A 14,749-nucleotide genomic window follows, 5' to 3' on the forward strand; every position below is an offset into this window, starting at 1 on the left:
GATTTCCATGGATACCATAGGAGGAGAGTTTGGTAAGCAGAGCGGGGTGGCAGACCGTATCGAAGGCACGTGATATGTCAAGGGAGACAGCTCTGATTTCCTGTTTGGCATTGAGGATCTGCATCCATTGTTGAGACAGCAGTAGCAGCATGTGCAGAGTAGAGTGTCCAGGTCTGAATCCAAATTGATGATCAGAGATCAAGCCATTGGAGAAGAGGAAAGGTTTGATATCCGAAGCGATGATGGATTCCATGACTTTTCCTGTCACTTGGAACGGGTACTCTTCCTAGTCTTGACATATTTACTCTCTGATTTGTGGGTGATTGTCGGAGTCAACATACAGTCATCTGTGTTGAAGCAACCATTTCCTAACTCCTCTCTTTCCCAAATCCCCATGTGTTGCAACTGTTTGCCCCATCTGTGATTTACATCGATGCACCTGCCCTCCCCGCACCGATCATTCTCCCCATTCCCATTGAGTGGATCTTGGGTTGGATTTCTGAGTGGTGTGGATGGTGTTGGTGTCGTGGAGGGTAAGTGTCCTCATGGATTGGGTTGGGGTTGGAGATGTGGTGTGGTGTAGACGAGACGTCATATGTCGATTGGTCTCCTGTGTCGAGATTTCCTTGTGTAATCCTATTTTCGTTGTATCACTTGAAAATATGAGTATCATTTATGAATTGTATGGATAGAAGATGGTGGACAATCAGGAAGATTTGCAGAATATTAACTTGCATTTCTTGTCTCTGAACCATGAATGTTGCTCTTGAATTCCCATCGATAAAAATGTGCTTTGGTGAAACTTCAGATGTGTAAATAATTAACAATCTGTCACTGTTATCTCAGTCTTTTGTTTACCAAACCCCTTGGCTCAACTTGCTGTGTATGTGGCATCCATTTTACTCTCCTGCAGCTGAGGCCATTTTTGCATTGAGATTATTCCATCAAAACCATCCATTGCTTTGATATAAAATGTGATGAGGAAAAGTAACATCTTAGCCATGATTGCAGTGGCCCATGAACCCTTTGGAAGATGAAGTGGTTGCCTTGTAGTTGGCGAGGTGGTCTTGGTTGTATAGCCCCTGACAGTTCTCTCAAACAAGCCCGCGGCATGGAGACAGCCGATTGGTCTTCCAGGAGTGACCCAGAGATCCCCCACATCCAGGATGGTGTACCGGCCATCACAAAGTCAGGGCCACGACAGAGTTAAGGAGAGAGAGGGAAAGTGCCGGTCCATGGGGACCGATCTGTACGTTGACCGTGACCGCGCTACCCTGCCGAATCCGGACAGCAGGGAAGCATGGGGAAGATTTGGCCCCCGACTACGTCAGAGTTACATTTAGAGTGCTGGTTATTCTATACCAAGTATACCTGGAGTTCCGACTTCCGAAGGCGGGGCGATGTAAACCATCCTGGTAAGCGTGTACCATGTAGCGCCGCCCCCAGTGGTGGTGGGAGAGGGTATATTATGAGTGACGCTTCAGAACCCTCAATTGTATCACGAGTAAGAGGACTCACTCAGTTATTTTCACACTCACTTAGCCTTTGTTGCTTTAGAATCGACTGCAAAAAATCCGGAGGAATTCCCATGTTTAATTGCCGTTTTCCACCTTTGGAAGGTGTATATATAGCAGCTTGAGCGTCATTCCACCTTATTGCGGAATTCTTTCAAGGCCACTTCAAATGACAAAAGTAACAAGAAAGAGCAATCAGAGATTGCAAACCCTCGCCAGGATGTATTTTCAGTGGTTTTTAAGGCTTTTGTGTTAAAACAAATATGGCGGCCGATCCACGCGACCGATGACGTCATTATTATTTTTTCTCCACCAGTTTATGCTGACATGACACTCAAGAAATTTCACCTTGATCAATGAAGTTTTGTATTTGTCGAATTATGACGTCATAATGGAGGCATCTATGACATCATCATTAACATATTTTATTCCCCATGGAGAGTTCTTTACAATGAGCCATTTCCCAATTTTTTATATTCAGCGCTTTCAGAGATATAGAGGTTGAAAGTTTTCGGTTTTTCCGAGATGGCGGTCGAACCACGTGACCTATGACGTCATAATTATCATTAAAAAATTATTCAGGTGGAGTTGCACCTATGGTGAAAATTTTCTGTCGATCGGACCAACGGTTGCAGAGAAAATCCTATTTATTCTGTGTGGACAAACAGACAGACAAACAGACAGACAGACAAACGGACTCAAATGCAATACCCTCTCCTCAGGCGAGGGTAATAACAAGAATAATGTAAATAGCATAATAATAACAATAACATCACAATATTGCAAAACAATAATATTAACAATAATAACAGTCCAATAATTGTCAGTAATAAAAAGAATAACGTGGTCCCCCCCTCCGACCCCCCCCCCCCCCCGACACCCCCCACCCCGCCCCTCCACCACGCCCCCCCCCTGGCCTTTGTGTTGATCGAGTTGATTGTTTGAATTGTGTGCCAATGCAGGCTGGCAGTACTAATCAGGGTACATTAACAATGGGAGACAATATCAGAATTGATGAAGACAAAGGAAATGGGGACATGGAATCGTCACATAGGATTTACCGACAGGTTAATCTTTCTGCCGTGACCTTCAGAAGACAAACACCAGACTTCTTGTAAATGACTCTGTATGGATGAGAAACGAGTGAAAGACACAACAATAGGCGGGTTCAGTGAGTGATATGGTATGTTTGCTTTGTAAAAACATTGCAACATCAACTTGTGTTTTTTAACCCGCTGGTTGTGTTGCAGTTTGCTGCATCAGGTGTTGTGGCTTTCTGCTCTTCTTGTACGCGGAGACCGAAGATGGTGTCTTGGGTGATCATTTTTGTTTTCCTCCAAATATGCAAATCCGGTATGTTGACCAGACTCGCTGTGAATATTGTTTCATCTGCTTGGTACATTCAAAATAGCAATCCTCGCATCTGTCTATAAGATATTACAGCTTGTATCTAATAGTGGGCATGCATTGCTTTTACGTCTGGTTACCTCCGCCACCGAAGATGTTTGTTTGTTTGTGACCAGGATATCTCAAAACGTTGTGGACGGATTCGGACAAAATTTGACAGACTTGTTGGAAGTGCGACAGGGACGAATTGATGAGATTTTGGTGAACATCGAGATACCATAATTAGAAGAAGTGATTCTTCACTATTGAGAGATGGGGCCAAACATGATATATAGCACGATGTCTCAAAACGTTGTGGACGGATTCGGACAAAATTTGGTGGACAGGTTAGAAGTGCGACAAGGACGAATTGATCAGATTTTGGTGAATATCCAGATACTAGAATTTTAAAAAGTGATTCTTCACTATTGAGAGATTCGCCGACATTTTAGTTTCTGCTTGCGGTTGCTTCTAATTTTGTTAGTCTTTATTTGCACAAAGAAAATGCTTTGTCATAATGACAAAATGAGTGCAAAATATGATGTTTCATTTGTTGTGGGGTATTTTTTTGGCATACATTCTCTTTTGTACAGGACAAACATCAACAGGACAAGCAGCAAATTGTCCAAAGAACTTTGACATAAAATATGGAGAGGTTACGTGGCCAGAAGAAGCTGTGGAAGGCAGTCTGGCCTTCTTCGTCTGTCCCGAGGGTTATCGGCCATTTCCAGTGCCTTGGAGGACATGTTCAAGGCGCGGAAGATGGACCAGACTCATAAATGCATATGGTGAAACCGCAAGGGAAGCAGTGTGCAAACGTAGGTGCTTCAAATCACGTAGTTCTATCAACTCCATTGAATGCTCAATAAATCGATATATTTGCGATCATCTTACAATTATCATGTGACATGATTGTCCTTGATGTGACGTGTATGTCTTCTCAGAAATTCTTGTTGGTTTTTTTTGGACAGTTGATATCATGGACAAGAATTAATAATAAGTTTCATTCCTTCTTCCGAAGAATCAGCAAATTATTTTTCCAGAGCAAGTATATCCTTTCCAGCAGAATAGGATATTGATTGAACTGTAAATTCACTGAAGTCAAAATCAGCTGTCATTTAACTCAAGATCTTGCAAACTCACAGCTGATCAATCTGCCATTAATTCAATTTATTGAAGAATAAACGTATATTTTGAGATTAATTACCTACCCACATGCCGGTACCACCCAGGTGGAGTAATGCCATGCATGATTTTTGACAAGGATATTGAAATTTGTCCCTAGATATTGGGAGAAAATTATAGCATTTTCTAACTCTTGGCCTTCTCTATGCCTTTATCCAACCCTACCCTAACATGTGGAAAAGTGCAGTTTTGGGACCTAAAATCACATTGGTCAATTTTCAAATCGGCTTCAGGTGTCCAGAAGCACCCTAAAATATGAACTTTTTATGTCTTTTATTACTTGAAATAAATCTGTTATATTATGCATATAAATAGTGGTTTTATTTCAATATCAATGGCGAGCGTCAACAGTTTGTTACACAACAACATTACACTAGAAAGCAATTTCAAAAATCCTTACTCCCAAAAATCTATATTCATTCTGGCACCAAAATTATAGCTTAATATCTATCTATCTATAATTCCAGTAATCTCTGTCTGTCTGTCTGTACGTCTGTACGTTTGTTTGTTTGTCTGTGACCGCTGTTTCTCGACAACCACGGGTCCGATATACTTTTAACTTGCCAGGTATATTGCTGGGGACCCGAGGATGTGCCTTTTCAAGGTTTCATATTAATCGGACAATTACTTACCGAGCTATGTCCAAAAAACGATTCAACCAATCAGAGAGCAGCGAACGATCGCGTGTGCCGGCGTTGCGAATGGACCAAACCATTCCATGTAAATAGAGGGGGGGGGGGTTCTGTGGTCGTTGCGAATGGACGAAACCATTTCATGTAAATAGAGGGGGGGGGGATTGTCACTGTACTCGCAAGCCGTTCGCCGTTCGCTTTGGCGTTGCGAATGGACCAAACCATTTCATGTAAATAGAGGGGGGGGATATAATTTTAGATAGATATATAGTACGGGCATATATATAGTACGGGCATGCCCTAGTATATATAAAAGAAAGTTTTTGTTTGTTTGTTTGTTTGTTTGTTTGTCTGCACACGCTAATCTCCTGAACGGTGAAAGATAGGAGGAAACCTCTGAAACAAAAAATGTCGGGACGGGCCCAGGGAAGGTTATAGGCTAGGTGGCGAGGCCGGTCGAGGCTGCCTGGGTCGGGCTGAGCCCATTTCGCAATTAAAAGCTGAGCTGAATTATAGTAGTCAATCTTCTACGGCCGTGCGTAAAAGCTGAATTATAGCAGTAAATTCATTCAAAAAGAACTAAAAATGTCAGGACGGGCCCCGGGAAGGTTATAGGCTAGGTGGTGAGGCCGGTCGAGGCCGCCTCGGCCGGGCTGGGCCCATTTCGCAATTAAAATCTGAGCTGAATTATAGTAGTCAATCTTCTACGGCCACGAGTAAAAGCTGACTTATAGTAGTAAATTCATTCAAAAAGAACAAAAAATGTCGGGACGGGCCCCGGGAAGGTTATAGGCTAGGTGGCTAGGCCAGTCGAGGCCGCTTCGGCCGGGCTGGGCCCATTTCGCAATTAAAAGCTGAGCTGAATTATAGTAGTCAATCTTTTACGGCCGTGAGTAAAAGCTGAATTATAGTAGTAAATTCATTCAAAAAGAACTAAAAATTTTGGGACGGGCCCCAGGAAGGTTATAGGCTAGGTGGCGAGGCCGGTCCAGGCCGCCTCGGCCAGGCTGAGCCAATTTCGCAATTAATAGCTGAGCTGAATTATAGTAGTCAATCTTCTACGGCCGCGAGTAAAAGCTGACTTATAGTAGTAAATTCATTCAAAAATAACTAAAAATGTCGGGACGGGCCCCGGGAAGGTTATAAGCTAGGTGGCGAGGCCGGTCGAGGCCGCCTCGGCCGGGCTGGGCCCATTTCGCAATTAAAAGCTGAGCTGAATTATAGTAGTCAATCTCTACAGCCGTGAGTAAAAGCTGAATTGTAGTAGTAAATTCATTCAAAAAGAACCCGGGCAACGCCGGGTGCTTTCGGCTAGTATTTAATATATTGTAGTATTTAATATATGTTAAAGTATTATTTAATACTAGCAACGCTACCTGCCCTACGGGCGGGGCTTCAATTTGGAGGCCCAAATAAAAAGGCAAAATATCAGAAATTGAAGACTTTTTATTTTGAACGATTTATGTAAACATCCGTTAAATCATATCACAAGCAAATCATCATAATCTAAACAGTATTTGTAGAATTTCAATAAAAGCCACATCACTGTTCATATCGGTAAATATTATTCCATTGTATTTGGAAAAACTGGAAAATTGGAAAATTGAAAAAATTGGGGAAAAATTGGAAAAACAATATAGCCTATTTTACTCCAAGGGGTCCCAGGATTACCCACCCAAAATGTCGTTGCGATCAGTTCAGCCGTTTTTGCGGTACCTGGGAACGGATGGACAGACGGACATTTGGTGAATTATAGTAAGATAGTTGTATTTAATATATTGGAAAAATAGGTTTTTCGGGTGGCCATCTTTGTAAATGGCTGCCAGCGCCATTTAGGGCAAAATGTGAGATGGCCTCGGGTCTAGATTTGTTTGTCTTGATGAGTTCGAACCTTGTGCCATGTTTCATGCTTTTATCACAAAATGCACGATTTATTTAGTTATCTGCCCGATTTTGGTGCTAATTTTGTCTTTGCCTTATGCGGAGAATTCTCAATTTCATATTTGCGATTGGGAGGCTTGTCGATCTCACTCCTGGGTGATGTTGACCATATTAGCCCATCTATTTATCCAAGTTCATCTTCACTACCACAATGTTTAGTCTCGTCCTGAAGGGATTGCGAAACTATTGTGATGCCCCTGGCTGTCTGTGTCTGTGTGCATGTCCAGTCTATATATTTTTGCTTAAATTTTTTTTTCTGCAACCGCTTGTCCGATTGATGCAAAACTTTCAGCATGGGAGGAACTCGCCATGAAGAATATTTCATTGATAACGATGACATCATGGGTTACATGGCATGGCAGCAATATAGAATTAAAGGGAAAATTTGGATATCTTCCTTCTCTTGAACCGCTTAATCGATTGATGCTAAATTTCATATATCTGATCGACTTGCCATGGGGACTACAGTTTGAAAATGTAAACATCATAGGTCACACGGTCTGGTAGCCATATCAAATTTTGCCTCTTAAAAGCAAACCATCATTCCGATATGGATGAAAAGTTGGCTGTACTGTCTGGTTGTGGACATGAATGATCTTATGCACTGCCTAAATCCTTGCTGTAGATGTTAAAGGGATGTCGAGTTACATTAAGTGGGATGTAAGGGATGGGTGATGAAGATGATGATGATGATGATGGGTGAAGTTAGCTTCTCCTGTCTGTTTCCTTGTACGTCCTTGTGTAATTTTATCTTTTCCATTTCACCCTGGTTCTGATAGCTGTTAACTGTATTGGTAACGTTGAAATCAAAGACGGCTGGGTGGAGAATCAGAGAAGGCAACCATGGTACAAAGTTGGAGAAACTCTTAGTTTTCAATGTGAGCCTGGTTTCCAGCTCATGGGTTCTCTGGAACGAACCTGCATGGTCAATGGACGTTGGAATGGCACTCTGCCTTCTTGTGACCGAGGTGGTGAGTGTGAAGTTCGTTTTTTCCCTCCTTCAAATTTTTGGATTATGGAACTTCGGATTAAATTTAATCAAATAGATTATCTGATGTAATTTCCCATTGAAAGCTATTCATGGAAATGTATTAACTCCGCCACCAAAGGTGGATGGAGGTCATGTTTTCACCGCTGTCTGTTTGTCTGTTTGTGAACAAAATATCTCAAAAAGTTGTGGACGGATTCGGACGAAATTTGGCCGAAATGTAGCGTATGTGACAAGGACGAAATGGCTAGAGTTTGGTGAAGAACCGGATTCGGATCCGGCTACTAGAGATTCTTCACCATTGGTAGATCGGGCCAAAAACAAAACATAGCAGGATATCTCAAAAAGTTATGGATGGATTTGGACGAAACTTGTTGGACAGGGTGTGTGTGTGACAAGGAAGAATCGATTCAATTTGGATGAAGATCCGGATCCGGCTAGTATAATTTTTAAAGTGATTCTTCACCATTGAGTGATATGGCCAACCAGGTGGAGGTGTGCTCTCTACTGAGTACCGTTCTAGTTGGGCAATGCAGTGATTTGAGACTGTGAAAGCACGTCAGTTGAAACTTGTACTTTACCAGTCTGCCTGACTTGAAACTGTCCGACTATAAGTGGTGAATGTGATTAACTTGAAAGTTATACTTCAAAATTACAAGCTTCAATTGAGGAATGTTGGAACGTATACTTATAAAGAAAGTATTGTTACGGACACGCATCTTCCACGATGGTCACACCTGGCAGGTAATGGTTGAAAAGGTCTTTGCACCTGCCAGTTTAATTTGGTGTGAATCAGCATTTAATAACACGACCGCAGCGAATCTGCCCGACAATATTGGCCGATCGAGTCCGCCAAGCGACCCGCTTTACAAGGGCTTCAGCGTGAACCCAATCTACCCGTCTCACGGATCGACTATGCGCTATGGAGCCCGCTCCAGATGACCACGCACAGGTTATCATCAAACAATTAATTCATTAACAAGGATAAGGGGGGATAGTTGATGGAGGGGTAGAGGAAGAAAATCACAGCGGCAAAGTGATGATCACGGACTGTATCAAATGACTAGAAAAGAAACTAGAAAGCATCTGCAAATGCAAAGCCCATCCGCATCCGTTTATATTCAGACGTTTTCTTCTTCTTCCATATGTTCAAAAGAAGTTAAAAAAAAAATACAAAATGAAGATTGATGATTTTATGCAGCCATGACCTTTGAGCTTTAGATCAAAAAAAAAATCAGCTTCTAGCTTTTGATTGGTGAACCCATTCTGTGACCCAATATGCAAATTCTTTAAATTTCTGGTCAATTTGACAAAAAATTCTGATTTTATGCAACCTTTACCTTTTGCTGTAAAAAATAAAAACATCAATGCCTACCTTATGATTAGTGAACCAATTCAGTGACCCGATATGCAAATTATTTCAATTTCAGGTCAATCGGGTGAAAATTGGTGATTTTACGCAAACTTAACCTTTGACCTTTTGATCTAAAAAAAACAAAACAGTCAGCTTGTACCTTTTGATTGGTGAACCAATTCAGTGACCCAATATGTAAATTCTTAAAATTTCAGGTCAATCGGATTGAAATTGACAATTTTTTGTGATGCTGACCTTTGACCCTTTGACCAAATTATTAATTAATCTTCTCCATATTCTCATAATAAAGCTTTGTTGAAAATGTAATGACAAAACTCAAATGGTAAATTTAAATTTCAGGTTAATTGGATGAAAATTGACAATTTTATGTGATGCTGACCTTTGACCTTCTGACAAAATTATTAATTAATCTTCTCCATATTATCATAGTAAAGCTTTGGTGAACATTTAATGACAAAACTCAAATGGTAAATTTAAATTTCAGGTTAATTGGATGAAAATTGATGATTTTATGTGACTCTGACCTTTAACCTTTTGACCTTCTGACAAAATTATTAATTTGCCTTCTCCGTATTGTCATAATAAAGCTTTGGTGAAAATTTGATGACAAAACTCAAATGGTAAAAAAGAAAGTTACGGCCCGGACAGACAGACACACAGACAGACAGACAGACAGACAGACACACTGAAGTGATTACAAAACCCCATCTACTCCTATGCATGGGACGGACTAATGCAGCACCTTGCGTGCCAATCCAACGAGGTCATAAGCGCACCACACACCACCAAAAGAGTTAGCTGGGGAGGCACCTTAGATTTGGCATGTATTTAGTATCAGCACGGACCACAACCAACCACCAGTAGCAGGGACTCAGGATAGGAGTAAGAGCAAAGCACCACAAAGTAGAGAAACGAGAGAGCAAGTGCAGTGTGCGGCCTTGTATAAAGTTCTGCGGGACGTGTCGGACCATCATCCACACGGTCGCGGAATTCCACACGGTCACACCACATGTGGTTGAGCTATGGTGCTTCTAACTGCTTCAGAATGTAAATTTACACATAGACAAATCGTAGACACGAACACTGAGATTTGGGAAGAGGGGGGTTCTCCAAACACTACTCATCACTCTCTCATTAATTACAGCAATTACACCACACTTATTCTAACATGCACTATTAAATAACTATTGTAACCTATTTCCCATTTTACCACCTAGACCAGATCCATAACATTATTATTGCAAAAACTTGATAATTTTGTTCTCACCCACAGATACATATTGCCCCAACCCAGGGCTACCATTTGGAGTGTACCAATCAAATGAAAATTATGACCAGGGCTCTACAATTACATATAGCTGCTCGAACCCAAAACTCATCATGATGGGGTCCAGGAAACGACTTTGCCTTGTGACCCGTGAATGGACCGGAAATGAGCCGAGGTGTGAAGGTGAGCTTGTGAGATCCTGCTGGATCTTGGAAACAACACCGAAGGCAGCCAACTTGTACCGACTGTCTAACTCTAATAACACACATATTACATTAAATTGCGGTTTCATATTGCTACATGTTTTGGAAAGTTATCTCAGAGTTATACAACACTTTTTTGTATACATCATTGTACATCATTTTGTATACATCATTTGTATACATTTTGTATACATTTTGTATACACATTTTGTATGCACATTTTGTATACACATTTTGTATACACATTTTGTATACACATTTTGTATACACATTTTGTATGCACATTTTGTATACACATTTTGTATACACATTTTGTATACACATTTTGTATACACATTTTGTATACACATTTTGTATACACATTTTGTATACACATTTTGTATACACATTTTGTATACACATTTTGTATACATGTTAAATAAGGTGGTAGTTGAGGCTCGTGGAAGAGCTAGTCCAGTGTACGGATTAGGACGTAACAGACAAAAACAGGATGCAACACACGCATGTATGTGGTGGACAAAATGGATAGATAAGGAAACTCCAAGGAGGGAAAACTGGAAAATTGGAAGGATTTTGGTGGGGTTAACAAGGACAGAAAAGATCATGGTTTATGACTGGGGATGATCTGAGATGGAGGTGAACAGCTGTCTTGCTGACCTGGAGGGAAGAGTGAGATTGAAGAGGATGTGGAAGGTGATTCCACAGGCAGGAAAAAAGAGGAACAGATGAGTGGAAGTGAGCAGTGATCCTGGATTTTGGTAGTTTCACCAGAAGGTGGTTGATGGTGGACCATGTGAGCCCTACAGAAACCCTAGTGGGAGGGTGTTTGGGGGAGACAAAGACAATACACAGAAATAGCAAAAGGTGCCAGATCAGAAAGGAGGCGGCAGGAGACAGTGAGACCACCGACCTGTCTGCAATGGCGAAGTAATCGGCCTATAGACTCAGCTTCGTCGCAGGAGATTCCAATGATGTTGAGGACCTTGGTTTCTCCAGTGAAACGTTGAGCAGGTGTCAGGCAGGGAAACCAGCCCGGAGGGTAGAGCAGTAGTTCATTAAGCTGCAGATTAAGGCCTTGTAGGTAGAAAGGAGTGCAAGTGTGCAAAGAAAGAAATTTGTATGATGGAGGATGCCCAGTCACTGAATGGCTTTGGAGGCCATCTTAGAAATGTGGTGTGCCCAAGAAAGATCATGACTGACAGTGAGACCCAATAATTCGAGTGACTGAACTAGTTCAGGTGGGTACGCCCATCATTATTTAAGCCATTGGAACCCAGGTCATTCTCTTTAACTTCAGCTCTTGCTGTAAAAGGTAGCGGAGCAGCTTCATTTCAGCAGAATTTATATTTTGAACACAAACCTGCAGTTTAGCAGTACTTTGGCTCCGAATTTGGCAAATTGCACGAAATCTTGTCCTGATTGCGCATGGGCAGATAGGAGTAAGGTAATATTTTTAGTCTTTCTGTCTGTCTGGCAGTCAAACAACATTGAAAATCATTACAAACAGGAAATTCCTGCTTTTCGGGACCTCATAAAGGATACAAACAACAAGCAGGAAGAACTGCATAATGTAACGTGCTAAATAAGGTGGTGTATTAATTAATGGTGGTACACTTCTTCAAAAAAGTTTTCTTTAAACAATCTTTAAATTCTTTATTTTATTTAAATTGAATTATACACTTGAACGCTGTGGAACACAAATCACCTTATTGACACTTTCAGAACCATTCCATTTAACAGTAATTGGACAAAATGTTATGGCATTTTATGTCACCTTGACCAATCAAATGTGCTGCTTGCAGATGCCTCCCAATTTAAGACCTCACTGAGTAAGGTGTTCCATTAACATCTATGGATGATTATGCTTTGCTTTGCAGATTATTACAGTTATGACACAATTGATGATGTTGCCATGAAACTTGCCAAAGCACAGATTGCAAGCAGCTCGAATAGAGGTGCGGTGTATTCGTTGTTTGTTTTGAATTGTTTGGAATGTTATACATGGTTTTCAAAAAATATTTTCATAAAAAGTAAGGAGAAATTGTATAAAATTATGATTAAATTGTTGGACAATATTACTATAACAATTTGCACTTACTTTACACTTGCCATGCTGTTTATAATACGTACTAGCAGGGGTACCCGGCATTGCCTGGTCAATTTTTCGTGGGGGCCAAAAACACTTCCCTCCACCCACAAAGGAATGTGATCCCGACACACTTCTCTACACCCACGATAGAGCAATTAAAACAAAAAATCCCCCAAAAACCCCCCAAAAAAAATTTCCTAAAATTTCAAAAGAAATAAAAAAACAAAAAAAATTTTTTATGTTTTTTTTTTGCCTGAAACAATCCTCTGCACTCACTGATGAACCTCTGAAAGTTTAGCGAAGATCTGTTCAGCCATCTTTGAGAAGAATGGTGACAAACATACACACAAACAGACAAACAGCCCTTCTCTAGTATAGATAAGTGAGGTAGTTGTTTCCTGTGTGATGAAAAAAGAGTTTACTGCTTCAGAAATCTGTCTTTGATAGTGCATGGTATCCGAGCAATGAAACGTGAATATTCCCCTAACATTGAGTATCAATTTGAGGTTATATAATAAGCTTTGAATGGGAGATACGATGCTGATAACATTTTATCCGAAGAGAAGAAGTTGATGCGAAAAACTTATTAGAAGGTTTAAAAATGTAGAATAGTATTGTTATGAAAATGGGAATTATCATTGATTTTGTGGTGGAAAGTTTTGCTTTTGCTGATTTGGCTATCAGTTCTAGATTGGTATGTTATGCTGGGATTGGTATGTTCCAAATAGGATTTGTGTTCTGCTGCAATGGGTTGTATCCCATTCCAATGACAACTGTGATCTACCACAATATTCTCTAAACACAAATAACTCTCAAAATGGCAATAGGATTGTAATCATCATCATACTAAAATAGACAATTTGGTGTCTGTCTGTCTGTCTGACGATTTTTGATCTTGTTACATTCGGTGGTTACTTATCCAATCCCAACTAAACTTGACAGGATGACTAATGGTCACACAATCTAGGTTAAAGCGATTTAACTTCCCCTTCATAAGGGTGTTGCGTGTTGAGGTGTATATCCGTGTTAAGATAGCTTTATCGTGGCGTTTTTCCAAAGCTGCTTCAAAAAAGAAAAGTAACAACAACGCTCATGACAATAGCATAATATTAATGTTATGACAAATCAATATTAATACTGATAATATCCACCCTCCCCAATGGGTTTTGTGACTTGCCTCCTCTTTCACCCCCACCTTTACACTAAAGCGCGGCGTTACGCGCGCTGCTTGTGAGCAAGGAGGAAGCGGACAAGCGGTAACATATAAACGTCTTTATTGTAAGAGCTCACTGTAACACTGTACTCTCCGGGCTGGGCGCCCGGTGTATCCATGAGGCCACGCCTACCCCTGGTGCGTGGCCACCGCCCACTTGGTGCGCGGAATGATGTCACCACGCCAGTGGGCTTTTGTGTCCGCCACACGCGCCCCCCCAGAATTCCCGCGCACCTGGAGGGCCAGTTTGCAGGGCAGACGAATGACCCGGCCGAAGCGCCCCCTGGCGATCGGCGGCATCCGGGGTGCAGGGATGCCAGGTGGGATGCCCCTGGCTGCCCCTGGGATGGGTGCAGGACCGGGGGGCGGCGTGGCGGCGGGGCTGGGCGGTGCCGGGGGTCCGCCCGCAGGAGGGCGGCCCCGACGTAGGGGTCGGGCCACTGGCGGTGGATGGTCCACATCGAGGTGGGCCGGCTTGAGGCGGTCTACCGAAACGTGGTCAGGAGTACCGCCGATGTCCAGGGTGAAGTGCTTCGCCCCGGTCTCCAGCACGCGGAAAGGCCCGTCGTACGGGGGCCGCAGTGGTGTCCGATGGGCATCGTGGCGGACGAAGACGTACTCCACCGTGCGAAGCTCCGGGGCGACGTGCGTCGGTGGGTGCCCGTGGCATGCCGTTGGCACCGGGGCGAACCTCTGGGCGGTCTCTTGCAGAGCGGAGCGCTGCTGTGCCGCGGACCATGGTGCCGTGGAGTCGGGGAGGAACTCGAACGGCACCCGCAGCGGTTGCCCGAAGACCAACTCCGCCGCGGATGCGCGCAGGTCCTCCTTGGGCGCCGTCCGGAGGCCCAGCAGGACCCAGGGGAGCCTGTCGACCCAGCCGCCGTCGCGGAGGGTGGCCCGGAGCGCGGCCTTCAATGAGCGGTGAAATCGCTCACACAGGCCGTTAGCCTGGGGGT

At 42.6% G+C, this 14,749-nt stretch overlaps 1 protein-coding gene across 3 annotated transcripts in view; it reads left to right on the plus strand.

Annotated features, from left to right (window-relative positions):
* The first annotated feature begins 328 nt into the window (after positions 1–328).
* Positions 329–14,749, plus strand: part of LOC137416438 (complement factor B-like) — a 124,174-nt gene continuing 109,753 nt past the window's right edge. The window contains exons 1-6 of one of the 3 annotated variants that reach the window (XM_068102036.2): positions 329–533; positions 2,765–2,867; positions 3,494–3,718; positions 7,438–7,629; positions 10,295–10,471; positions 12,369–12,446. In XM_068102036.2, coding sequence (XP_067958137.2) covers positions 513–533; positions 2,765–2,867; positions 3,494–3,718; positions 7,438–7,629; positions 10,295–10,471; positions 12,369–12,446 — 796 coding nt within the window. In that variant the 5' untranslated portion in view covers positions 329–512. Of the gene's footprint in view, positions 534–2,443; positions 2,629–2,764; positions 2,868–3,493; positions 3,719–7,437; positions 7,630–10,294; positions 10,472–12,368; positions 12,447–14,749 lie in introns of those variants that run through there. The other 2 variants (XM_078774819.1, XM_078774820.1) reach the window with 2 other exon arrangements.

The sequence above is a fragment of the Myxine glutinosa genome, chromosome 3 (genome assembly GCF_964187855.1).
Source record: "Myxine glutinosa chromosome 3, kmMyxGlut1.1, whole genome shotgun sequence".
Lineage (NCBI taxonomy): Eukaryota > Metazoa > Chordata > Myxini > Myxiniformes > Myxinidae > Myxine > Myxine glutinosa.